General features: G+C 38.5%; 2 protein-coding genes and 1 long non-coding RNA gene across 6 annotated transcripts; 1 reads left to right on the forward strand and 2 right to left on the reverse strand.

Annotated features, from left to right (window-relative positions):
- Positions 1-1,466: 1,466 nt before the first annotated feature.
- LOC135072501 (uncharacterized) lies at positions 1,467-17,680 on the reverse strand. 4 transcript variants are annotated; one of them, XM_063966441.1, is made up of 26 exons: positions 17,478-17,680; positions 14,153-14,352; positions 12,501-12,600; positions 12,095-12,225; positions 11,713-12,013; positions 11,346-11,525; positions 11,182-11,259; positions 10,678-10,832; positions 10,303-10,390; positions 10,225-10,263; positions 9,701-9,900; positions 9,134-9,233; positions 8,707-8,841; positions 8,329-8,625; positions 6,455-6,634; positions 6,291-6,368; positions 5,787-5,941; positions 5,332-5,497; positions 4,808-5,007; positions 4,245-4,344; positions 3,869-3,999; positions 3,376-3,676; positions 2,999-3,178; positions 2,833-2,910; positions 1,836-1,990; positions 1,467-1,547 (listed from the first exon to the last, which is right to left on the reverse strand). In XM_063966441.1, the coding sequence occupies exons 1-26, from the start codon at positions 17,620-17,622 to the stop codon at positions 1,488-1,490; spliced, it is 3,933 nt and encodes a 1,310-aa protein (XP_063822511.1). In that variant the 5' UTR covers positions 17,623-17,680; the 3' UTR covers positions 1,467-1,487. The 4 variants fall into 4 exon arrangements, with proteins under 4 accessions (XP_063822511.1, XP_063822512.1, XP_063822510.1 ...); XM_063966442.1 differs by having other exon boundaries at positions 5,332-5,370; positions 5,410-5,497; positions 10,225-10,390; XM_063966440.1 differs by having other exon boundaries at positions 8,329-8,629; positions 8,711-8,841; positions 10,225-10,390.
- Positions 16,409-16,981, forward strand: LOC135072503 (uncharacterized). The gene is made up of 2 exons (XR_010257450.1): positions 16,409-16,510; positions 16,872-16,981. It is a non-coding gene; the product is annotated as an uncharacterized LOC135072503 (long non-coding RNA).
- Positions 17,681-18,525: 845 nt separating the features above from the next.
- Positions 18,526-22,449, reverse strand: LOC135072502 (retinoid-inducible serine carboxypeptidase-like). The gene is made up of 10 exons (XM_063966443.1): positions 22,342-22,449; positions 21,551-21,774; positions 21,284-21,383; positions 21,061-21,191; positions 20,779-20,925; positions 20,334-20,499; positions 19,478-19,675; positions 19,325-19,402; positions 19,058-19,212; positions 18,526-18,642 (listed from the first exon to the last, which is right to left on the reverse strand). The coding sequence occupies exons 1-10, from the start codon at positions 22,391-22,393 to the stop codon at positions 18,580-18,582; spliced, it is 1,314 nt and encodes a 437-aa protein (XP_063822513.1). The 5' UTR covers positions 22,394-22,449; the 3' UTR covers positions 18,526-18,579.
- Between the last annotated feature and the right edge of the window lie 1,871 nt (positions 22,450-24,320).

The following is a 24,320-nucleotide window of genomic DNA, read 5'->3' on the forward strand; positions in this document are numbered from 1 at the left end:
CTAGGCTAAGATTAAATAGTTTTCCAGGAGGGAGCAGCTGTCCTTTCCTGCAGCAGCTGGCCCGCCCATGGGAACGGCGAATACATAGGTAGGTACGTAGGTTTAACTCAGAAAAACTAAATAACAGGTAGGTATTGCGTGTTCATCGAAATGATCTTCATAGCAATGCCTTGTAGCCTAGGCAGAGTGTATCTTATGAACACTTTATTTGAATAAATCACCACCAAATATACCACCGCGGAGACCCCAATCGCGTCTCTGCGTTCCATTGAATCGTATGAGCGTATGGATTTTTTGCGTTATTTTTCACAATTTCTATTTTTAAAAATTACCTATCGATAGCTTACTTTATTCTGATGAATAAATGTCATTACAAGTTTTTCTCTAAAACTGATAGTTTGGCTAGAAAAAAATATTTTCTATCCACGCAGTACGCCGGCAGAGTTCGGATCGGATATAGTGACGTCATCGTCCCCGCGCCGGGCGGTCTGTGAACTTTTTTAGTAATTTGGCTATAACTTCGTCAATTTTTGTCGTAGAACAAAAATTTTTGGACTGTGTATTAAGGATTTCTTAGCCCTATAAATCTGCATTCACAGCTAAAAATCGAAATGATCCTCATTGCCATATGAAAAACACACTTTTCCAATATTTTTGTTTGCCATGAGATTCTGGTAGACCTATAACACTAACACTGTTGCCGATGGTACAATGGTTCGGAAACGGTCCAACGGCCAAGAGGTCCCGGGTTCGATTTTCGGCCGGGCAGAAATTGAAATGATGAATTTTAATTTTTGTGATGGGTCTGGGTGTTACGTGGTGTTACTATGTATCTATAATAAATCAAAAGTACTTATTTTATGTATGTTTATAACCATTGTCTAGTACCTAGACAATACCAAGTTTTGCACAAATTACCAAGCTTTGCTTGGTTTGGGACTAGAAGCACAGTGTAAAATGTCCACGGCTATTATTTATTTATTTACAGTGGGCCACAGTTCCATTTTTTCTCTCGCTCTCATCAAATGGCGATTCTTTGAGATAGAACGAAATGGGTAGCTGGATTAATGTTCCTCGAAAGCCTACTCAGCCTTATTTTTATCACACTGGAATGAAGCGTCCATGAGCAGATCCCCTACCTAAGTGCTAAGCGTTAATATGACTGTATTATATGAGACTGAAAGTCGACGAGTCTGCCTGCATCATCACGTAAACCTACTCGTCTCTAAATTCTGCCATTTCATTTTAAAATCGCTTCACGGAGCAAAGTAATTCCATTAAAAAAAAACAAAGAACTTGTTAAAGCGGGCTGGTGTGGTAGGCTTTAGCAGGAGATCAAGAGTAGGACCTTTCAAAATTAAGTAAGTACTGACGGCTTGCAAATGCCTGGGATTGCTGCGTATCGCTGCCCCATACCAGTCTTCTCGTAAAAAGTTTTTGAAGCTTAATAAAATGAATTGTATTGATAAATTTTAAACATTTATTTTTTAGTTATCAACTATCCTTTGTACAACTCTTCTCATTCCAACAGGGCTGTCCAGTGGGACCTGTAATTAAATTAATTATTTACGAATGTGAGTCATAAATCACAAAAATATGGAATTAAAAAAAATGATTTCTTTATAATTGTGTCGGAAACATAGTTCTATTAATTCGAGTTTTTTAAGGTAACTAGGTAAGTAGGTATCTACCTATACATAACTTAACGACATTCTTAAATGTTGCAAAATTACTAATTTGACTCTACGAACCGAAAATATTGCGTTAGCGTTAAATATTGCTGGCGGTAGGTACTTAGTTGCCATAATTAAGATATCATAAAGAAAGAAACATACTGATACTCCTGCTGCATTCATCCAATATAATTTTAGTTTATCGGTCTCTCTGAAGTAGCCCTCAATCAATCCATTGACGATGAGAGTCTGCCGAGAACTAATCAGGAATTCGCCTTGCCCCGACCACTCGAGATTGTCTACCCATTCCAGTTGTCCTAAAAATGAAATGAAAATGTTGATAATACGATAAATAAATAATAAATAAATAAATATTCTTGGATATTTTACACTGCGTCGCTATAGTCCCAAACTAAGCAAAGCTTGTACTATGTGTACTAGACAACGGATATAAACAAAACATACTTGAATACTTTTTTTTTTGTAAATACATACACATTAACATAGAAAACACCCAGACCCGTCACAGAAACTAAAATTCATCATTTCAATTTCTGCCCGGCCGGGAATCGAACCCGGGACCTCTCGGCATAGTAGTCCGTTCTGAACTAAGATCATAGCTATGATCTGAGGTTCTGAGCCCCGATTACGGTAACTATTAACGTTTCCAATCCAGACACGCTTCTCGATTCTGCAATACGATTGGTCAAAACAGCTGACGTACGCTGTTGAACGACCAATCGTATCGCAGAATCGAGAAGCGTGTCTGGATTGGAAACGTTAAAAGTTACCGTAATCGGGACTCAGAACTACTACACCAAACGGCCGACATAACTTAATAAGCTTTGACTTTTGCTGTGATTTTTTAAGCTAGCTGAGGTTAAATAAAATGCTCATAAAATGGCAATTTATTTTTTTGCAAGCTTTTAAAAGTGCTTTTATTTTTACTGTAAAGTTTTAACATGGGTAATAGTAGTTTTTGCGCGAAGAAGTAACAAACATGAACCTGTTAATTTTTACAAATACAAACTTTAGAGTTTAAATGATGTTATTCGTAATTTTATCGCTGCCTGGCACTTTAGATGTCTAACAGGTAGTTAATAGGTACTTAAGTACAGAATTGATTTTTATTTTAACTTAGTCGTATACCAGTACCTACCTGGTGTATTAGATACTGCATCCAAATTTCCATTGTAAATTGTAACAGTCAGGTTCGTGTTTTCAAGAATCTCTTCGACTGAAAAATAGAGGATAATTATTATAATGACGAATTATTGCGATACTTGTACCTACTTAACTCAGCAAAATATCCCCAAACCACTCACCCATATTTTTAGCAGGTCTCATGAATACATCTTTAAAAGCTTGAATGACCTCTTCTCGACGGCTGTCGAAATCTGGTTCTGATATTCCTAACGCGGGGGCAACCCTTTCTGTCATGAAGGTGTTGAAGTCTACATTGAAACCAGTGACATCCCGTAGGTACTTCTTCTGGCCAAATATGTCTAAAAAAGTGTAAAAAAATATATTCAATTGATGAAGGTAGGTACCCTTCGTGTGTAGGCCAACATCACAACAGCAACACAAAGCAATCTCATGCCTGTTGCATATTAGCTTAGGCTATTATGTCACTGTGAGTAGGTATAAAAATGTGCCGACATCACCAATCTTCATAATGTTAAACAAACGGAAAAATATTTACCTTTTGTAGTGGAGTCGTAAGTTACTTTCTCAACTATGTGACCTAAATTGACAGCTACAGCTCCAGCCTCTTCATTAACAAATTCACCTAAGGATAAGAATTTCTCGTACGCCTCAGCCAGTTGTCCTTCGCTAACAAGATAGGTGGTTTCGTTCGAAAAAATTTCTATAGCAGCACGACCGTTGCCGTCAATGTAGCCAAGCTCCTCTAAGTAGAAGCCCAGTTTGGTCAGAGCTACCGCTGGTGATATGATACCGTTGCCAATGACGATGCCTTTCAAGTTGGCTGTTGAGTTCTCCGCCTGTTGAATAATAAGAGGTTTATAGAATTAGGCATCGTAATAAACAGTAAATAATAATTCGCGACTGTGCGACGGGCAGCAGCAGTGAGTGTGCTAGCGCGACAGCAATATAATTACGCGCGAGTGATAAGGATGGGTAGCTTGGGGTCATTGGACAAAATTCTACATGCTCGACGACCAGACTATACCCACTTTATCCAGACTAAGAACAAGAGACATTGCGAGTTGTGCTCCATAGCCTTGTCCGACTATGTAGAGAGGAGTATCAACAAATTCTTCATGACGGGCATAAAATGACTCCAAAGCTTGCAGTAAGTGTTCAGCTGAAAAGAAACAAGTTAGCATCTTTATTAACTGGATTATACTTAGTTAGGTGTCTACAATAGATACCTTAGTCTGATTTTTTCTTAGTTATAAAAGAATTTGTAACACAGAGTAAGGTAAATCTATTTTAACAGGGAATAATCAGGAAATAGGAAAATACACTTATAATTCGCAACATTTTGTTCCGTTTTCCCGTAACGTGATACTCTATTAAATATTACAAAATAAACGTAAATGATCTTACTATTGGTATCAAGATTTCCAGGTATCTCAACATCGCTGGCAATAGTACTAAAGCCGGTCCCTAGCGGTGCATCTACGAAGAGGAGGTTGTAGTCATCAACCTGTAAAATTTTGCATTTTATATTAGGGTAAAGGAATTACCTATCAGCACTAATAATAACAGATTTTCCCAATTGTTGTATCGCAATAAAAATTTATGAGGGGCTAGCATCAAATACCTATACTGAACATGAAAAAATATTGCATTACAATATGGCTAATTACCCAAGATTGGCATAAAAATTACTACTAATAATGGACAGCACATCAGACGAGCCATTTTTGTCGCAAATTCACACTCAGTGGCGTAACTATACCCTCCGAGGCCCGTGGCAAATTTATTGAGGCGATTGGTATGAACTGGTGTACCTAGACTATCAACTATCATCTTCGAAATCGGTAAATTAAATGTAATTTTTCTGAGCTCGGCCTCTTGGCCGCGGGATCCCCTCGGATCGGGGGCCCGATGCAATAATATTTAGCTTGATGTGCCGTCTGCACTTTTTAAGTACGATACGTACTTACCCAAGAGTCGTTTCTTTTTTCCAAATTGAAGTCGAACGGGCCAAACATGCCGAAGTTGGCCAGCAGGCTGGGAGGGTCTCCTGTGACGCCGTCCAGCCACAGGATCAGCGGCCGGGAGCTGGCCTCGCTGGCCAGCGACGGGAAGAACCACCAGAACATTTTACCGACGTCTGGGATCTCGGCGAATTCTGCCGTGTTGGCTGAAACAAAAATACACCTTTAAGGTAAAAGTCAATGGCAATGCCTCGTGAATACCTACCTATCTTGAAAAAAGACGTACAGAATAAGTAAACCTACTTAATTAGTTACTTGTAGAAGCGAAAAAAAGATCACAGGCTGATGTTATTTTTTAAAACATGCCTTGAAATATTTGCACCGTCATCAAACTATAAACAGAGTTATAAACAGCTTTGAACAAAGCGCTGTGAACTTTTTGAACTGCAAACATAGGTAGTGTTATTTTTACCTTCTTCGAGTATCAAATTCACAAGAGGTAAAACTAATTCGTCAAATAAGTTACATACGTATGCCTTCAAGCCATGTATTGTCTATTTCTCCGTTTCCATCGTTTTCATCTTCTCCGTTTCCATTATTGTCATCTTCATCTTCTCCGTTTCCATTGTTTCCACCGTCACTATCGACTATTCTTTGTACAATTCTTCTCATTCCAACAGGGCTGTCAAGTGGGACCTGTAATTAAATTTATTTGTTATTTATGAATGTGATCGTCTTAAATCACAAAAATAATATGGAATTTGAAATAAAAAATGATTTCTTTATATTGTGTCGGAAACAGTTATTATTAAGAGTTTTTATTAGGTAGCTAGGTAAGTATCTACGTTAGATAACATAACTTATATGAAAAGTTGCAAAATTACTAATTTGACAGTATGAACCGAACCAGCGTTAAATATTGCTGGCGGTCGGTAGGTAGCTACTTAGTTGCCATAATTAAGATATCATAAAGAAAGAAACATACTGATACTCCTGCTGCATTCATCCAATAGAATTTTAGTTTATCGGTCTCTCTGAAGTAGCCCTCAATCAATCCATTGACGATGAGAGTCTGCCGAGAACTAATCAGGAATTCACCTTGCCCCGACCACTCGAGATTGTCTACCCATTCCAGTTGTCCTAAAAATGAAATGAAATTGTTGTTAATACGATAAGCTTTGAATTTTGCTGTGATTTTTTAAGCTAGCTGAGGTTAAATAAAATGCTCATAAAACTAATTTATTTTTTGCAAGCTTTTAACAGCGCTTTTATTTTTACTGTAAAGCTTTAACATGGGTGACAGTAGTTTTTGCGTGAAGAAGTAACAAACATGAATCTGTTAATTCTTACAAACACAATCTTTAGAGTTTAAATGTTGCTATTTGTAATTTTATCGCTGCCTGGCACTTTAGATGTCTAACAGTTAGTTAATAGGTACATAAGTACAGACTTGATTTTTATTGTAACCTACTCGTATACCAGTACCTACCTGGTGTATTAGATACTGCATCCAAATTTCCATTGTAAATTGTAACAGTCAGGTTCGTGTTTTCAAGAATCTCTTCGACTGAAAAATAGAGAATAAATTACTATGACGAATTATTGCGATAAATGTACTTAACTCAGCAAAATATCCCCAAAATGCCCACATACCCATATTCTTAGCAGGTCTCATGAATACATCTTTAAAAGCTTGAATGACCTCTTCTCGACGGCTGTCGAAATCTGGTTCTGATATTCCTAACGCGGGGGCAACCCTTTCTGTCATGAAGGTGTTGAAGTCTACATTGAAACCAGTGACATCCCGTAGGTACTTTTTCTGGCCAAATATGTCTAAAAAAGTGTTAATAAATTATATTCAATTGATGAAGGTAGGTATAGGTACCTCGACATCGCCAACGCCTTCAATAGTCTGCCCTTTGACACGATAGTGTCGGCGCTTCATTATCACGGAGTGCCGGCCTATCTCATCAGGATAGTGGCGGACTACCTGCGGGACCGACAGGTCAGTCTTGTTGGCGCGTTGCGTTGCCCCCCCATAGGACCGCCACCAGGTGCCCACCTCAATATAGAGGGTGTCCGTGTGCGGATAGGGGGCCAGATGAAGTATCTGGGCCTAGTGTTGGACGGGCGGTGGAACTTCCACGCCCATTTCGAGGGCCTGGCCTCCAAACTTACAGGGGCGGCAGCTGCATTGGGCAGACTGCTGCCTAACACGCGGGGCCCCAGCGTGAGCTGTCGCAAACTCTACGCTGGGGTTATAAAGAGCATGGCCCTATACGGGGCTTCCATATGGGTGGGTTCTCTCGACATAGAGAACCGTGCCGCTCTGCGGCGCCCGCAGCGCACCATCGCTTTGCGGGCGATAAGAGGGTACCGCACCGTATCACACGGTGCGGCGTGCGTTTTGGCCGGGCTCCCCCCATGGGAACTCGAAGCAGAGGTCCTCGACGTGGTCTACCAATTCAGAACGTCGAGTCGCGAGGCAGGGGAGCGCCCGGCATACGAGGAGGTGGAGCGCGTCCGCGAGCTTGCCCGAGAGGAGCTTCTGCGGCGCTGGGAGCGGGAGTTGGTAGACTGCCGCTATGGCGTGAGAACCATAGAGGCGATCCGCCCGGTCCTGGACCAGTGGGTGCATCGGAGGCACGGCTTCCTCACCTATCGTCTGGTGCAGGTGCTAACTGGACACGGGTGCTTCGGTTGGTACCTGCATCTGATCGGTAGAGAGCCGAGCCCTGAATGTCACGAGTGCGGCGCTGCGGAAGATACGGCTCAGCACACCCTTGAGGTGTGCCCAGCATGGGTCCAGCAGCGCCGGGCTCTGACTGCGGTGACTGGTCCGGACCTCGCGCTCCCCGGCGTCGTGGTTGCGATGCTCCTGGGCGAGAGCGCGTGGGACGCCATGGTCTCCTTCTGCGAAGAGGTGATGCTGCAGAAGGAGACCGCGGAACGGGCTAGGGAAGTAGATCCCGAAGCCCACGCGCTCCGGCGCAGACGGCCGGGGGGAAGAAGGAGGAGATTCGCTCGCCTTCTTCCGCCTCACTAGGTGAGACCAGTGGGTGTTAGGCCGGGGGACCCATCACCCACATTGCACGGTCCCACCCTGTCTGGGGGGGTCTGCCAGTGTACCGGCAGACCCCCTCTTTAGCGCGGGAGGCCCGGCAAAGGCTGGGCCATGCGTCGGCACGGCGTGGTCTGAATCTGTAGGACCCCACGTCGTGCCAGTAAAATGCAGAGGGTGCACCGCAGGTTTTTAGTCGGTATACTTGTCGGGTGACAGCCGCTATTGCTGCCACCCGACAAGGGAGTCCCACATAACCCGTCGCTTCCCCCGAGGCGGCGGGTATACGCAAAGTATTTTCCTGCGCAAAAAAAAAAAAAGGTACCCTTTGGGGTAGGTCAAGATCACAACAGCAATCTCATGCCTGTTGCATATTAGCTTAGGCTATTATGTCACTGTGAGTAGGTATAAAAATGTGCCGACATCACTAATATCCATAATGTTAAACAAACGGAAAAATATTTACCTTTTGTAGCGGAGTCGTAAGTTACTTTCTCAACTATGTGACCTAAATTGACAGCTACAGCTCCAGCCTCTTCATTAACAAATTCACCTAAGGATAAGAATTTCTCGTACGCCTCAGCCAGTTGTCCTTCGCTAACAAGATAGGTGGTTTCGTTCGAAAAATTTTCTATAGCAGCACGACCGTTGCCGTCAATGTAGCCAAGCTCCTCTAAGTAGAAGCCCAGTTTGGTCAGAGCTACCGCTGGTGATATGATACCGTTGCCAATGACGATGCCTTTCAAGTTGGCTGTTGAGTTCTCTGCCTGTTAAATAATAAGAGGTTTGTGGAATTGGGCATCGTAACACATTTTAAATAATAATTTATATGAAATCATTCCACCCACTTTATCCAGACCAAGAACAAGAGACATTGCTAGTTGTGCTCCATAGCCTTGTCCGACTATGTAGAGAGGAGTATCCACAAATTCTTCATGACGGGCATAAAATGACTCCAAAGCTTGCAGTAAGTGTTCAGCTGAAAAGAAAAATAAGTTAGAATCTTTATTAACTGGATTAGACTTAGGTGTCTACAATAGATACCTTAGTCTGATTTTTTCTTAGATACCTATAAAAGAATTTGTAACACAGTGTAAGGTAAATCTTTAATAATCTTAGAACTTTGTGATTTATTCCACTATAACGTAATTGAACGACTCGCGACGCAACAATTATAACAGGGAAAAATCAGGAAATAGGAAAATATTGTTCCGTTTTTCCGTAACGTGATACTCTATTAAAATTTACAAAATAAACGTAAATGATCTTACTATTGGTATCAAGATTTCCAGGTATCTCAACATCGCTGGCAATAGTACTAAAGCCGGTCCCTAGCGGTGCATCTACGAAGAGGAGGTTGTAGTCATCAACCTGTAAAATTTTGCATTTTATATTAGGGTAAAGGAATTACCTATCAGCACTAATAATAACAGATTTTCCCAATTGTTGTATCGCAATAAAAATTTATGAGGGGCTAGCATCAAATACCTATACTGAACATGAAAAAATATTGCATTACAATATGGCTAATTACCCAAGATTGGCATAAAAATTACTACTAATAATGGACAGCACATCAGACGAGCCATTTTTGCCGCAAATTCACACTCAGTGGCGTAACTATACCATCCGAGGCCCGTGGCAAATTTATTGAGGCGATTGGTATGAACTGGTGTACCTAGACTATCAACTAACTATCATCTTCGAAATCGGTAAATTAAATGTAATTTTTCTGAGCTCGGCCTCTTGGGCGCGGGACCCCCTCGGATCGGGGGCCCGATGCAATAATATTTAGCTTGATGTGCCGTCTGTACTTTTCAAGTACGATACGTACTTACCCAAGAGTCGTTTCTTTTTTCCAAATTGAAGTCGAACGGGCCAAACATGCCGAAGTTGGCCAGCAGGCTGGGAGGGTCTCCTGTGACGCCGTCCAGCCACAGGATCAGCGGCCGGGAGCTGGCCTCGCTGGCCAGCGACGGGAAGAACCACCAGAACATTTTACCGACGTCTGGGATCTCGGCGAATTCTGCCGTGTTGGCTGAAACAAAAATACACCTTTAAGGTAAAAGTCAATGGCAATGCCTCGTGAATACCTACCTATCTTGAAAAAAGACGTACAGAATAAGTAAACCTACTTAATTAGTTACTTGTAGAAGCGAAAAAAAGATCACAGGCTGATGTTATTTTTTAAAACATGCCTTGAAATATTTGCACCGTCATCAAACTATAAACAGAGTTATAAACAGCTTTGAACAAAGCGCTGTGAACTTTTTGAACTGCAAACATAGGTAGTGTTATTTTTACCTTCTTCGAGTATCAAATTCACAAGAGGTAAAACTAATTCGTCAAATAAGTTACATACGTATGCCTTCAAGCCATGTATTGTCTATTTCTCCGTTTCCATCGTTTTCATCTTCTCCGTTTCCATTATTGTCATCTTCATCTTCTCCGTTTCCATTGTTTCCACCGTCACTATCGACTATTCTTTGTACAATTCTTCTCATTCCAACAGGGCTGTCAAGTGGGACCTGTAATTAAATTTATTTGTTATTTATGAATGTGATCGTCTTAAATCACAAAAATAATATGGAATTTGAAATAAAAAATGATTTCTTTATATTGTGTCGGAAACAGTTATTATTAAGAGTTTTTATTAGGTAGCTAGGTAAGTATCTACGTAATAGATAACATAACTTATATGAAAAGTTGCAAAATTACTAATTTGACAGTACGAACCGAACCAGCGTTAAATATTGCTGGCGGTCGGTAGGTACTTAGTTGCCATAATTAAGATATCTTAAAGAAAGAAACATACTGATACTCCTGCTGCATTCATCCAATAGAATTTTAGTTTATCGGTCTCTCTGAAGTAGCCCTCAATCAATCCATTGACGATGAGAGTCTGCCGAGAACTAATCAGGAATTCGCCTTGCCCCGACCACTCGAGATTGTCTACCCATTCCAGTTGTCCTAAAAATGAAATGAAATTGTTTTTAATACGATAAGCTTTGACTTTTGCTGTGATTTTTTAAGCTAGCTGAGGTCAAATAAAATGCTCATAAAACTAATTTATTTTTTGCAAGCTTTTAAAAGCGCTTTTATTTTTACTGTAAAGCTTTAACATGGGTAACAGTAGTTTTTGCGTGAAGAAGTAACAAACATGAATCTATTAATTCTCACAAATACAAACTGTAGAGTTTAAATGATGCTATTCGTAATTTTATCGCTGCCTGGCACTTTAGATGTCTAACAGTTAGTTAATAGGTACATAAGTACAGACTTGATTTTTATTGTAACCTACTCGTATACCAGTACCTACCTGGTGTATTAGATACTGCATCCAAATTTCCATTGTAAATTGTAACAGTCAGGTTCGTGTTTTCAAGAATCTCTTCGACTGAAAAATAGAGAATAAATTACTATGACGAATTATTGCGATAAATGTACTTAACTCAGCAAAATATCCCCAAAATGCCCACATACCCATATTCTTAGCAGGTCTCATGAATACATCTTTAAAAGCTTGAATGACCTCTTCTCGACGGCTGTCGAAATTTGGTTCTGATATTCCCAAAGCGGGGGCAACTCTTTCTATCATGAAGGTGTTGAAGTCTACATTGAAACCAGTGACATCCCGTAGGTACTTTTTCTGGCCAAATATGTCTAAAAAAGTGTAAATAAATTATATTCAATTGATCAAGGTAGGTACCCTTTGGGGTAGGTCAACATCACAACAGCAATCTCATGCCTGTTGCATATTAGCTTAGGCTATTATGTCACTGTGAGTAGGTATAAAAATGTGCCGACATCACCAATCTTCATAATGTTAAACAAACGGAAAAATATTTACCTTTTGTAGTGGAGTCGTAAGTTACTTTCTCAACTATGTGACCTAAATTGACAGCTACAGCTCCAGCCTCTTCATTAACAAATTCACCTAAGGATAAGAATTTCTCGTACGCCTCAGCCAGTTGTCCTTCGCTAACAAGATACGTGGTTTCGTTCGAAAAATTTTCTATAGCAGCACGACCGTTGCCGTCAATGTAGCCAAGCTCCTCTAAGTAGAAGCCCAGTTTGGTCAGAGCTACCGCTGGTGATATGATACCGTTGCCAATGACGATGCCTTTCAAGTTTGCTGTTGAGTTCTCCGCCTGTTAAATAATTAGAGGTTTGTAGAATTGGGCATCGTAACACATTTTAAATAATAATTTATATAAAATCATTCCACCCACTTTATCCAGACCAAGAACAAGAGACATTGCGAGTTGTGCTCCATAGCCTTGTCCGACTATGTAGAGAGGAGTATCCACAAATTCTTCATGACGGGCATAAAATGACTCCAAAGCTTGCAGTAAGTGTTCAGCTGAAAAGAAAAACAAATTAGAATCTTTATTAACTGGATTAGACTTAGGTGTCTACAATAGATACCTTAGTCTGATTTTTTCTTAGATACCTATAAAAGAATATGTAACACAGTGTAAGGTAAATCTATAATAATCGTGATTGATTCCACTATAACGTAATTGAACGACGCAACAATTATAACAGGGAAAAATCAGGAAACAGGAAAATATTGTTCCGTTTTTCCGTAACGTGATACTCTATTAAATATTACAAAATAAACGTAAATGATCTTACTATTGGTATCAAGATTTCCAGGTATCTCAACATCGCTGGCAATAGTACTAAAGCCGGTCCCTAGCGGTGCATCTACGAAGAGGAGGTTGTAGTCATCAACCTGTAAAATTTTGCATTTTATATTAGGGTAAAGGAATTACCTATCACCACTAGTAATAACAGATTTTCCCAATTGTTGTATCGCAATAAAAATTTATGAGGGGCTAGCATCAAATACCTATACTGAACATGAAAAAAATATTGCATTACAATATGGCTAATTAGGGGAAAGTAGTACGAGATGATCCCCTTAAGCGGGAATCGCTGTAAAATACATATTTTTCAAGGTAAACCAAAAATAAAGACGATTACTACTAGTATATTTATCTATCCAACTTTCCTTGTACTCAAAACCAGAAATTAATTGAGGTTTCATTAAAATATTTCATTTTTTGCAAAACCTTACATAGTGATCATCTTGTACACCCCTGTGGGTAAGATGATCCCCCAGGTAGGGGTAAGATGATCCCTATGATTCTGTTCTATGATCTATTCTTTTCTGGTTATATTCCTTTCGGAGTACCTAATTATGCGAACAAATCGTTAAAAAGTTAGAAAAGAAAAACATTTACGAATTAAATAACGAAAATAACTGATTCTTTCTTAGTATCTGCTAAAAAGCGTTTAAATAATTGAAACGCTTTTTGGCTGGAGCTGTGTTGAATATATCACAAATAAATTCACCTGCTTCATCACCCTCTACCCCAGCACATGCTTTATGGCCCCATTTTACACATGCATTACATTTTATCCATCCTTCACCCCTGGTATCGCTTCAAAACTTTTCTGTTCAGTACAGCCACTCAGTATCATCTCCTTCAGACTCAGGTGAGTTATATGAAGTTCTCTTTCTTTTATTTCACTTCCCTTTACCTACTCTATTGACTTTTTTGTTTTAATTGCCAGGGACCATCTCGTACATATAGGAAGGGATCATCTTGACCCAAGTCCCACTTTTTGTTAAATATTTGCTAAAATAATCTACAAGTACGCGGCTACGTTTTTATGGCCAAAATATTAAAATTAAACATAATAGAAAGCCTAACGACAACAGTAATTACATTTAACATTGTTTGAATAAAAGTAACATAAGCTCAAAGTCATGCCTATTTTAGATCAGAAGTACACAATTTTTCTTTTTTCTCGTCAAATTCGATGTATCGCTCACGTCACCATTACGATTTGACTGAGGCGGAGATGTGTCCAGAGCTATGTTTTACCAGTGAAAGAAACTAAATAACGTTAGTGGTTTCAGCACAATCGCGAAAGATCATCTTACCCCAGGGGATCAACTCGTACTACTTTCCCCTACCCAAGATTGGCATAAAAATTACTACTAATAATGGACAGCACATCAGACGAGACATTTTTGCCGCAAATTCACACTCAGTGGCGTAACTATACCATCCGAGGCCCGTGGCAAATTTTTTGGTATCGATTGGTATGAACTGGTGTACCTAGACTATCAACTATCATCTTCGAAATCGGTAAATTAAATGTAATTTTTATGAGCTCGGCCTCTTAGGCGCGGGATCCCCTCGGATCGGGGGCCCGATGCAATAATATTTAGCTTGATGTGCCGTCTGTACTTTTCAAGTACGATATGTACTTACCCAAGAGTCGTTTCTTTTTTCCAAATTGAAGTCGAACGGGCCAAACATGCCGAAGTTGGCCAGCAGGCTGGGAGGGTCTCCTGTGACGCCGTCCAGCCACAGGATCAGCGGCCGGGAGCTGGCCTCGCTGGCCAGCGACGGGAAGAACCACCAGAACATTTTACCGATGTCTGGGATCTCGGCGAATCCTGCCGTGTTGGCTGAAACAAAAATACACCTCTAAGGTAAAAGTCAATGGCAATGCCTCGTGAATCCTATCTTGAAAAAAGACGTACAGAATAAGTAAACCTACTTAATTAGTTACTTGTAAAAGCGAAAAAAAGATCACAGGCTGATGTTATTTTATAAAACATGCCTTAAAATATTTGCACCGTCATCAAACTATAAACAGAGTTATAAACAGCTTTGAACAAAGCGCTGTGAACTTCTTGAACTGCAAACATAGGTAGTGTTATTTTTACCTTCTTCGAGTATCAAATTCACAAGAGGTAAAACTAATTGTTGAGTTACATCCACGTAGGCATTAGAGGACTGGCGTATGACTGGTTTGCCAGTTACCTATGTAATCGAAGACAGTGCATTCGTGTCGGTTCAGTGGTTAGCGATCAGACCCAAGTTGAATACGGCGTACCTCAAGGCAGCATACTTGGCCCTACACTATTCATTTTGCATATGCGTGACATCCCCACACTACATCTCGAAGGAGCGGAAACGCTACTCTACGCTGACGACACGGTGTTGCTTTTTCAAGGAATTTCCTGGAAAACCACATATGAAAATGCTGAACGTGGCTTAGCAGCTGTCACGAACTGGCTTAAAAATAATTTGCTAACACTTAACGCCAAGAAAACGAAATACATAGCATTTCATATGACAGCTCGTACACAACCACCTTCCTCAAGCATACTCAAACTGCACATGCACACTCTAAATACTTCTGCAAGTTGCTCCTGTAGCGAAATTGAGAGGATTGGTAGTATTAAATACCTAGGAGTAACCGTTGACCAAAACCTGTCCTATAAGGAACACATTTCCCAACTTTCCAACCGTACCGGTAAAATCATACACGTTATGAAAAATTTAAGATACTCGGCCCCGAGGGAAACTCTGCTGCTAGTGTACAAAACCCTTTGCCAATCCCTGATTATGTATTGCATTCGAGTGTGGGGAGGAGCTGCTAAGTACATAATGATTGAGCTTGAAAGAGCCCAAAGGACAGTTCTTAAAGTGATGCTCAGGAAGCCTTTCAAATATAACACAAACCAGCTTTATTCGGAAGCAGGAGTCCTTAGAGTTCGTCAGCTGTTCATATTAAGGGCTGCTACTGGCATGCACACTATCACCCTCAGGTCTCCTGATTACGAAAAACTGTGTAAGCAACGTGTCTTTAAGATCCCGGTCCCAACAGTACGCACTAAATTTGCCAAACGTCACCCTACTTTTTTGCTACCATTCATATACAACAAAACTTGCCGTAAATTAAAAATTAAAACCCTTACTACTAGACATGCGAAACCAGAAATAGAATCTTGGCTTAATAGTCTTGACTATCCGGATACAGAATGCCTCCTCCCATAACAATTTTATAAGGAAACCTCTACCACGCACACTACATCATGCACACAAACACTTCACACTCACATCACACTTCACACACATCACACTTCACACACACATCACACATACATCACTCACATATTATACCTACACTCTGTTTTCTTTTATATGAGTATTTCTCAAAAAAAATGTACATTTTGAAAAAAAAAGTGTGCTTTGAAACAGTTCAAAAGTTTTATATTTATAAATCATCACACAATAAAAACACACACACAATTTTGAAGGATGAATATTAATCTTTAAGATAACGAAGAATTATAGCTATAATCCTACTTATTACCAAATATTTAGATATTTTAAAAATAGTCCTTTTTTACCTTTCATACAAAAACCTGTTTGCCACCCTAGCTTTTTCATGTGTTTTTGTTTCATAAAATGCGATACGTAACTAAATTATTGTAAATTTCTTTGTATTATCGTTCTACAGTAATCGCAGTTTCTGTATCAAATTGATTTTCTATGGGGCAATATAATAATTGGCAATTTAAAGCAAAAAAACAAAATGAGTCGCTCTCATTTACTATTTCGTTATTTACTCTTTAGTTACGATTATTTCTACTTTCCCATGGTTTCTGAACAGTTCCATATTTTTTTTACACGGACAACAATAGCTGCACTGTGAATGGCTGTTGACCTGACGTCTCCGCCATACATCTATCGCGAAAATCAGTGAAAACGTGTGTGTTTTGTGGGATTACTTTTTCGTAACAGGAAGTAAAATCAGCGATTTTATATAGAACGGTAAGTCTTCATTTAACCATTTTTTGTAATACATGTGGTACGAACATTTAGTAAGCTTTTATATTTGCTGTAACAAATTTTATCAAAAAAATACTTGTTTCTGATCTCATTTTGTCTAATATTTCGTTACGTTTTTTACGAATTTCGTTACGTTACGAAAAAGTACAACATAGTGCTGAGTGTATACTGTTATTACCTGACTAAGCATAGTAATATTCAGTACTTAATTTATTTCAAAAAATATAGAGCGTCAATAATAAAAGGATTGGATACTATCTGCTTTACAGAAGTGCCACCAGCAAAAAATAATCAAATCATTTAGATTACGTTTTTATGTGATTACTTCTTTTGTTTTTTTTAGGAATGCCGCCAAAAACCAATGCCGAAAGGCAAAAAGCTTACAGAGAACGACTCAAAATGGATAAACATGATGGAACAAAAATAATTTTATTAAAATAGTATGAATGATTACTCCCTTATTTTATTTCTAACCCCTTAATATTACCCCGTATTTGGGTGCATACTTACAAATATTTCGAATTGAATAAATGAAGAGCATTCACAATATTTCGCCAATGTATAACAAGCCTTATAGCCTTACTATTTCGTTACTACCGTTTCGTTACGTACATTTTTTTTGAGAAATACTCATATATTTTGTTTAATTTTTAAACATAGTTTCCTACAATAGTTTATTAAGATGACTATTATACTTATAGAGACTAAGTAGTAACATTAAAATATTGTAAGTAATTTCATTTACCTGATTAATAACACTCTGAAACTGTTAGTAATAGTCTGATCTGAATGTTCCCACACCACTTGTAAAGATTCTTTTGTGTAACAAGTTTTAAAGGTTACCGCGACACAAGCTTCGCTTAGTGCGGCATCCGCTAGATATAAGGACTTTATGTATTTGGTTTTACTGGCAATAAACGTTTTATTTATTATTATTATTATTACATACGTATGCCTTCCAGCCATGTATTGTCTATTTCTCCGTTTCCATTATCACTATGATCAGCCACCAGCCACCAAATCAAAACACCTATTCCAGCAGCTACTGCAGCAGCCGTTAGCACTGAAACTACAATCACCACCGTCCTCACCATATTTAACTCATAAAATTGCTACAGGTGCGTTCGCCGCTGGCCGCACTAATTTACTTCATAATCAAATATTTATTAGCGCAATCTACTGATTAAGATAAAGAAATTACTTAATAAACCGATTTCATAAAGAAGATATAAGCATGCGACACAGATACAGATAGATGGATTTAAATAATTTCTTTCTAAACAGTTGAATTAGTCTCTATCAGTATAATTTAAATTTTACGTAGGCGTAATGTTATATTAATTAGTTATTAAATATCATAAAGTACTTGCCTACTTAGATGGAACTTTTGTAACTATTGATATGATTAATGAAAACTATACTATCATCAATGAATTGATTAAACTCGTATTTAGTATGTAGTCCTTTGCACGGCATACTCGTAGTAGTGTAGTAGGTAATTGTCCATGGGTATAATGTAGGTAGCTGAATGTCAAATTAAGTGATTGCAAAAGGAACTTTGGAATTGTGACTTGTATGCTTAGGGTGGGTTGCACCATCTTACTTTAACGTCAAAAATCTGTTAAACTCCATACAAAAAGCACCGGTTATCGTCATAGTTACCGTTAAAGTTAGGTGGTGCAACTCAGCCTTAATATTTATTTTGTTTTTTGGCTTCTTCTTTTTTTATTGACACTATTTTATGTAATTTTGTTTATTTCAATTACATTTCATTTGGATCCTCATTAGGTAGGTACTTACAGAGTTTTATTAACTACTTTATTCAATAATTTTTTAAATCTTGTCAAGTATTTTTATATATAAGAGTTGTTGCTATGGGGAAAAGTGGGGAGATCTTGAACACGCAATGCAAGGTGATATCGAAGAAATGTGTCTAATCTGCCTTCAGTTACCCAAGACTGGTAGCGAAGCATTAAAGATAATAATAATCTCCATAATTTAATTGATGTACATTTTTATTTTTCACTATGATTCTAAACATTTACATTTCATTATCCAAAAGACGTCATGTCCCGTAAAAAGGCGCGACTTCCAGCTGGGTTGTCCCTGGGTACCTGAAAAGTAATTAAAATTAAAAATAAACTCTACAATATGACTATGAAATATACATCCCTGAAAGCAATAGCAACAATATTTATCCCTGAAAGATGTACTCGATGTTCATTAGTTGTGCTTGAAGCTATACAATACAATTACAATTTTATTAGGTACAGAAACACAATCCTTTACCTTCCGTACTAGTGCAAGACTGTGTTACGGCAAGGTAATGATAAAATCGTCCTAGGCATAAGGTACATTTTGAAATAAATGCGTGCGTTTGAGTTTAACGCTAAATACGCGTTAAATATTGATAACGGTAGAATTAAAAACATTCGGGTGAGGTGAACAAATTTGCACAGTATAGCTTAAAAAGGAATGCATGGATTTGTACCTATTTAATTTACATACTTAATTCAGATAAGTGCTTACACTATGTCCTGCAACATTGATCCAAAAGAACCTAAAGTTTCCGTATGATTTGTAGTAGCCCTGAAGTTTATTGTCTTCCCAGATGGGGTTGCGAGGAGCGTTTTTATATCCTTCAGCCCCGTCCCACTTGAGTCGGTCAACCCATAGAATTTGACCTGAAATGATACTACGCCGATACCAAAAGGCTTTCCCAAGCTTGGACTATCCTCAAAATTCTAATGAAACAAAGAAATGCAAAAACGAATTAGTGTGAAGGCAAGCAAATACCTGGAGTATCACAAATGAGATCTAGGTTTCCATTGTACTTCGTCACTATAATGTCAGTCTCATTCAAGAGTTTTTCAACTGAAAAATATAATTGTAAGGTTAGCCAGTTTGTCGTTGGTATTTTGTTTTAAAAGGTTACATAAAAATACTGACTTCCATCAGTGACCGGTTTCATAAAGTCTGTCCTGAGGGTGTCAAATACAGCATTTGATAAAGAACCCCAAGTGACGTGGTCGGGGATGTTCAACGCTTGCTTCACTTCGTTGTTCATTAGCTGGTAAAGGTTGACCACTTCTTGCTTGGTGTCTGCCATGTGTGAATTGTCATGGATCATCATTTCCCTAGATATCTCTGTAAGTAAACCACCAAAATTGAATTACATTATGAAATCACGATTTAGCGTCATATGCTGTAGTAGATCAACGCGGATGTTATACATATAAAAAGATCTTCGAAGGTCTAATGGTTTATCACGATCACGAATGCATTGTGGTTAGTAATGAATCAGAACAGTAGGTATTAGATTTAGTTCTTTAATTTCGGTCTGACATCCCTAGTGAAGTTAAAGTGACATTAGAAAATGATTATCTTACCATTCTTCCCGTGGAATTTATGTAAGAGTAGAGTAACGGATTAATATAACAATATGAGGCCTCCCCAACCCAACCCAACTCCAGTGTGAGGAATGGAGGTTAATCATCCATTTGCTTCTTGTAAATTGGAGATGGTTGCGTTCCTACTGGAGATTAATTAATAGCCTGATAAATATGATGATGGCCTGATGGCCGTTGGGGTAGAAAAGTTCTCGAGTGGCGACCACGCTGGAAGACGCTCTCCACTAGGTGGACCGACGATTGGTGAAGGTCGCGGGAGGTGCCTGGATGCGGGCGGCGCAGGACCGGTCGTTGTGGAAATCCTTAGGGGAGGCCTTTGTCCAGCAGTGGACGTCATTTGGCTGAAACGAGCGAATATGATGATGAACATTAAATTTTATGACTCATATTTTTACCGTAAGCACTCCTAGTGTCTGGCTGACTGGGCATCTTTGTGAGGATGTTATAAAAGTCAACATTTGTGGTGCGCCTGAAGACCGCCCCTTGTGTCGAGGCCCACTGCGCTGTCGATTGAAAGTATAGACCTTCGTTGAACAGCCGCTCTGCTACGCGAGCGTGCGCCTGGATGTAGGTAGGTATTACGATGTATGAATATATTGGATGATCATATCATCTGATGTACGGACACAGAGCGTAGCAATCTAAACACTGGGGCATCTTTTGTGGCAACTCCTATTTTGAATGCAAAATAACAGGTAAATAAATAGATATGGCATGCTCACTTTATCTATTATCGTTTATAAACCATTTTTAAAGGATTACTCATTAGATAGTAGCTTCTATCTAGGCCGCTCGATGCTCGCAAGCATTGAGGCATACATTTGTATAATTTATAGCTACCTGTATTTCTTCGTAACCCTCCTGGTCTACCAGGCCCGCAGCGAGCAGCAGAGGACCCCACGTGAGCGTGGCGTCTACCGGATGAATCCAAGCGTTGCCCATCGCTATGCCTCTAAGGTTTGATTTGATTGTGCCTGCTTCTTCTGCCTATAAAATATTAGAAAATAATTTCTTATTTTCTTTAATTTGCTACATCACAATATTATTATATTACACATCTGCAGCATAATCATGTTGTATGGTAATATTGTGACTACATTGTGACTACAATTTTAAGCGAACCTCGCGCATTCGAATTCCCATGTCGACAGCCATTTTCCCGCCATATGATTGACCGTAAATGTACAGAGGAACGCCTTCGAATTCAGTATTTTTTTCATAGAAACCTCTCATCAGATTCACGAAGTCCAACGCTGGAAAAAATACGAAATGAAATGACATTAATGACCTTTTTGAAGATACATGTTTTCCACTGGAAAAATTAGGACTGTTTAATTAAATTTACCAATTTCATCATTAGTGGTGGTCAGGTAACTGTTATTATCGACGTAGCTGAATCCAGTTCCAACAGGGTTATCAATGAACAAGACGTTGAAGTTTTTTACCTGTAAACAATTATTTTGTAATCGCATATACAGAAAAAAAAATCTCAAATGTAGAGTTCGTAAATATGCTAGAGTGCCAAAATTTTCAGGATTGATTTTGAGTGGCTGGTGTGCTTAAAATTAGTCGGCACCAAACTACTATATAATGCAAATAATTGTTTTTTTACCCAAGTATAATTTCTTTCTTGGAGTGATAAGTCGAGGGGTCCTAGAATTTCGAAGTTGCCGATGCCCGTGGAGGACCCCCCGGGCCCTCCCTGCAGCCAGACCACCAGGGGCCTGTCTGTGTAGTTCTCGACATCAGCTGTGGTGTAGAACAGCCAGTAAAACATATGCGCCCCCTCGCGCACTGTCACGTACCCAAAGTCTTGTTTGAAATCTCCAAATTGACCTGTTATAAAGTAATTGAAACATTGATAAAGATTATGAAAAAAAATATTATTATAGATTATTATTATTAAAGATATTCATGCATCTTAGAACACGATGACATTGTGATGGCATTAGTAAAGGTTAGACAACATAATTAGATGTTACCTACGAAGCCTCTAATAACAATCTCATTCTTACGACGCTTGTAGGCCTATTGTTCCATTTACCACCAATTTTAAATCCTACCTAATAGCCAAAGAACCGGTGGCAAAGGTCACTCTAGGATTTCTTAGTAAGTTCCTTTTGATAGGCGGAGTCGAGTATACTGTCGTACCCGAACAAGTAATAAGGTTTGTGGGGTATTTCCCCTTGTAAAAAATTAACACAATGGATCCCATCAACGATTCTATTCAACTCGAGTGTATTGATTAAAATATAAATCATCTTAGGTAGGTATTATAAGTAATTTCATGTGGTAAGATAATTCACAAATACCTACTGTCAAAAATGTGGCAAAGAATACAATTTTATTATTTTCTCCTTTACATTAAACATTAAACTTAGATTTAATACTGTAAAGTCTTACCTGCAGCATATTGGCTGGAAATTAAAAATACAAAAAGTAAATAAACCAACATTTTGTATGTATGTGCGTTAGTAAGGATATATTACACTGATTAATTTGAAATTAAATACCTACTTATCTCTCTGATAATGTATTAGCTTATCTGAGTTTTGTGATAATGCTTTATAATTTTTCTTTCGCCGAATATTCTCATTAGCACCCGAAATGTGTTAAGTGATGAAAATTAAGTCATTTACATGGTGGAATTTTGAGGCGAAAGCCCTCGCAAAATAGGTAAAATGAAAACCTTAATGAAAAATAGGTAGACCAATCAGTCTGATGAACTTGGGCATAGGTAAATGGGATACGGTCACATTTTAATGCAAAAGTTGGAAAGTATAAACGATGAAATTGTGTTTATCATCATTTGAAAATTCTATGTAGATAACGTTTAGCCATTTGTATTTACTCTGGTTAAGCTTTTGTCCATAGAACAGGATGGGGTCCTGTGACGCAGCGAAATACTCGTGGTAGAAGCTACAGCAGTCAAGTCAAGACAAAATTACATCTTTATTTATTTTGACGAGGATTTCTAACCTACCTTTTTTTCGGTGCAGTGGTAAAAATGCATTGAGGTGCATACCCAACAAATTGCCATTAAAAGAAAAAGAAGAAGTAAAGTAAATGATAATGATTCGCATAATAGGTACACTTCATGTGTGTAAAGACAAAATAGTCGTAAAACGATTGTTACAAACTACAAAGTATTTTGCGTTTACCATCATGGAAACATACTGAAGAATTGTTTTTTGTATTGTCTTAATGAACTGAAATAATAATAGACTATTGTTTACTTGCAAAAGAGAGTCAGTTTATCCAAAATTCATATTGCACACATAATTAAAATTAAGTAGGTACACAGTTAAAACCGGTTTCAAACTGGTCGCGTCATGTGTGGTCTCTCAACGGAATCTATGGCAGAAACTTAGATGCAACTCAAAAGTAACCAGAAGTTGCAGTTTCGTTGCAATTGCATTTCACCGTGTATTCTTGTATTTATTTCAATAAAGGAATGGGATAAGATGTTCAGATGCAACAAGTATCTTCAGATTAACATCTCTCTAATCTCTATCAAGGATTGTTCTTACCTACGAGTATTTATTACTGAGGCATGTGATATTCGCTATCTCAAGTAGGTTGTTTCGGTTTATCATCAATGTTTATCGGCACATATGTGATTTAATAGAAGATTTGCTTGAATTCTTGCTGATTGGCAAAATATTTGAATTTATTTTTTTTAGTTAGTGTAGTAACTCAACTTTAAGTCTCTAGTCCTTATAATATGTAGACGAGTGTTTGGCCTCTCCTATGAAATGTTTTGAAGTGCTGAAAAGTTAAAAGTTTTTACATCGTTCGTTTGTTCGTTTCAGCCGAAAGACGTGCACTGCTGGACAAAGGCCTCCCCCAAGGATTTCCACAAAGACCGGTCTTTACATAGTCATATTTTTTTTTATCTGAAATTACCTAAAATATCTGTTTGTTGGGTATTTTTTATTAATTACTTATATTAAATTTTTAGTTAGGTGTTTTCGCGGTTTGCGTAATTTTTTGTCTTAAGTTAAATCTATTCCGTGTACAAATGACTGAAAAACGGAAGCGATTACGTTCACTCCTTATATGAATTTGTTAAGTTTTATTTGGACGTGTATGTTAACTCCAACTCAAATAATTTCATGTGACTTACTTAAAAAACCGGCCAAGTGCGAGTCGGACTCGCGCACCGAGGGTTCCGTACAAACCTGCAAGGTTTACAAAGTTCGTTCATTACGACAATCGAGTCATAACTATGGTATTTTTATTGCAAAATGAAATTCATAACATTACAATGGGGAAAGTAACTACTTAAAAGGAGAATGCCCAAAAGTGGTATCGCTCGAAATCTAATTGTACATTGAGGGTACCACACCGTAAATTCCTTTCTTCATTTGTAATGATTTGCG

The sequence above is a fragment of the Ostrinia nubilalis genome, chromosome 6, assembly GCF_963855985.1.
Source record: "Ostrinia nubilalis chromosome 6, ilOstNubi1.1, whole genome shotgun sequence".
Classification (NCBI taxonomy): Eukaryota; Metazoa; Arthropoda; class Insecta; order Lepidoptera; family Crambidae; genus Ostrinia; species Ostrinia nubilalis.

Coding starts and splice junctions, on each gene's coding strand:
- LOC135072501 (XM_063966440.1), bottom strand. CDS start 17,622: ATGGTGAGGACGGTGGTGATTGTAGTTTCAGTGCTAACGGCTGCTGCA. Junction 9,901..10,224: donor TACATGGCTTGAAGGCATAC/GTATGTAACTTA, acceptor TTTTTGTTTCAG/CCAACACGGCAGAATTCGCC. Junction 2,911..2,998: donor GAGACCTGCTAAAAATATGG/GTGAGTGGTTTG, acceptor TCTATTTTTCAG/TCGAAGAGATTCTTGAAAAC.
- LOC135072502 (XM_063966443.1), bottom strand. CDS start 22,393: ATGTTGGTTTATTTACTTTTTGTATTTTTAATTTCCAGCCAATATGCT. Junction 21,775..22,341: donor TTCCAGCCAATATGCTGCAG/GTAAGACTTTAC, acceptor ACTTTATAACAG/GTCAATTTGGAGATTTCAAA. Junction 21,192..21,283: donor CACCACTAATGATGAAATTG/GTAAATTTAATT, acceptor TATTTTTTCCAG/CGTTGGACTTCGTGAATCTG.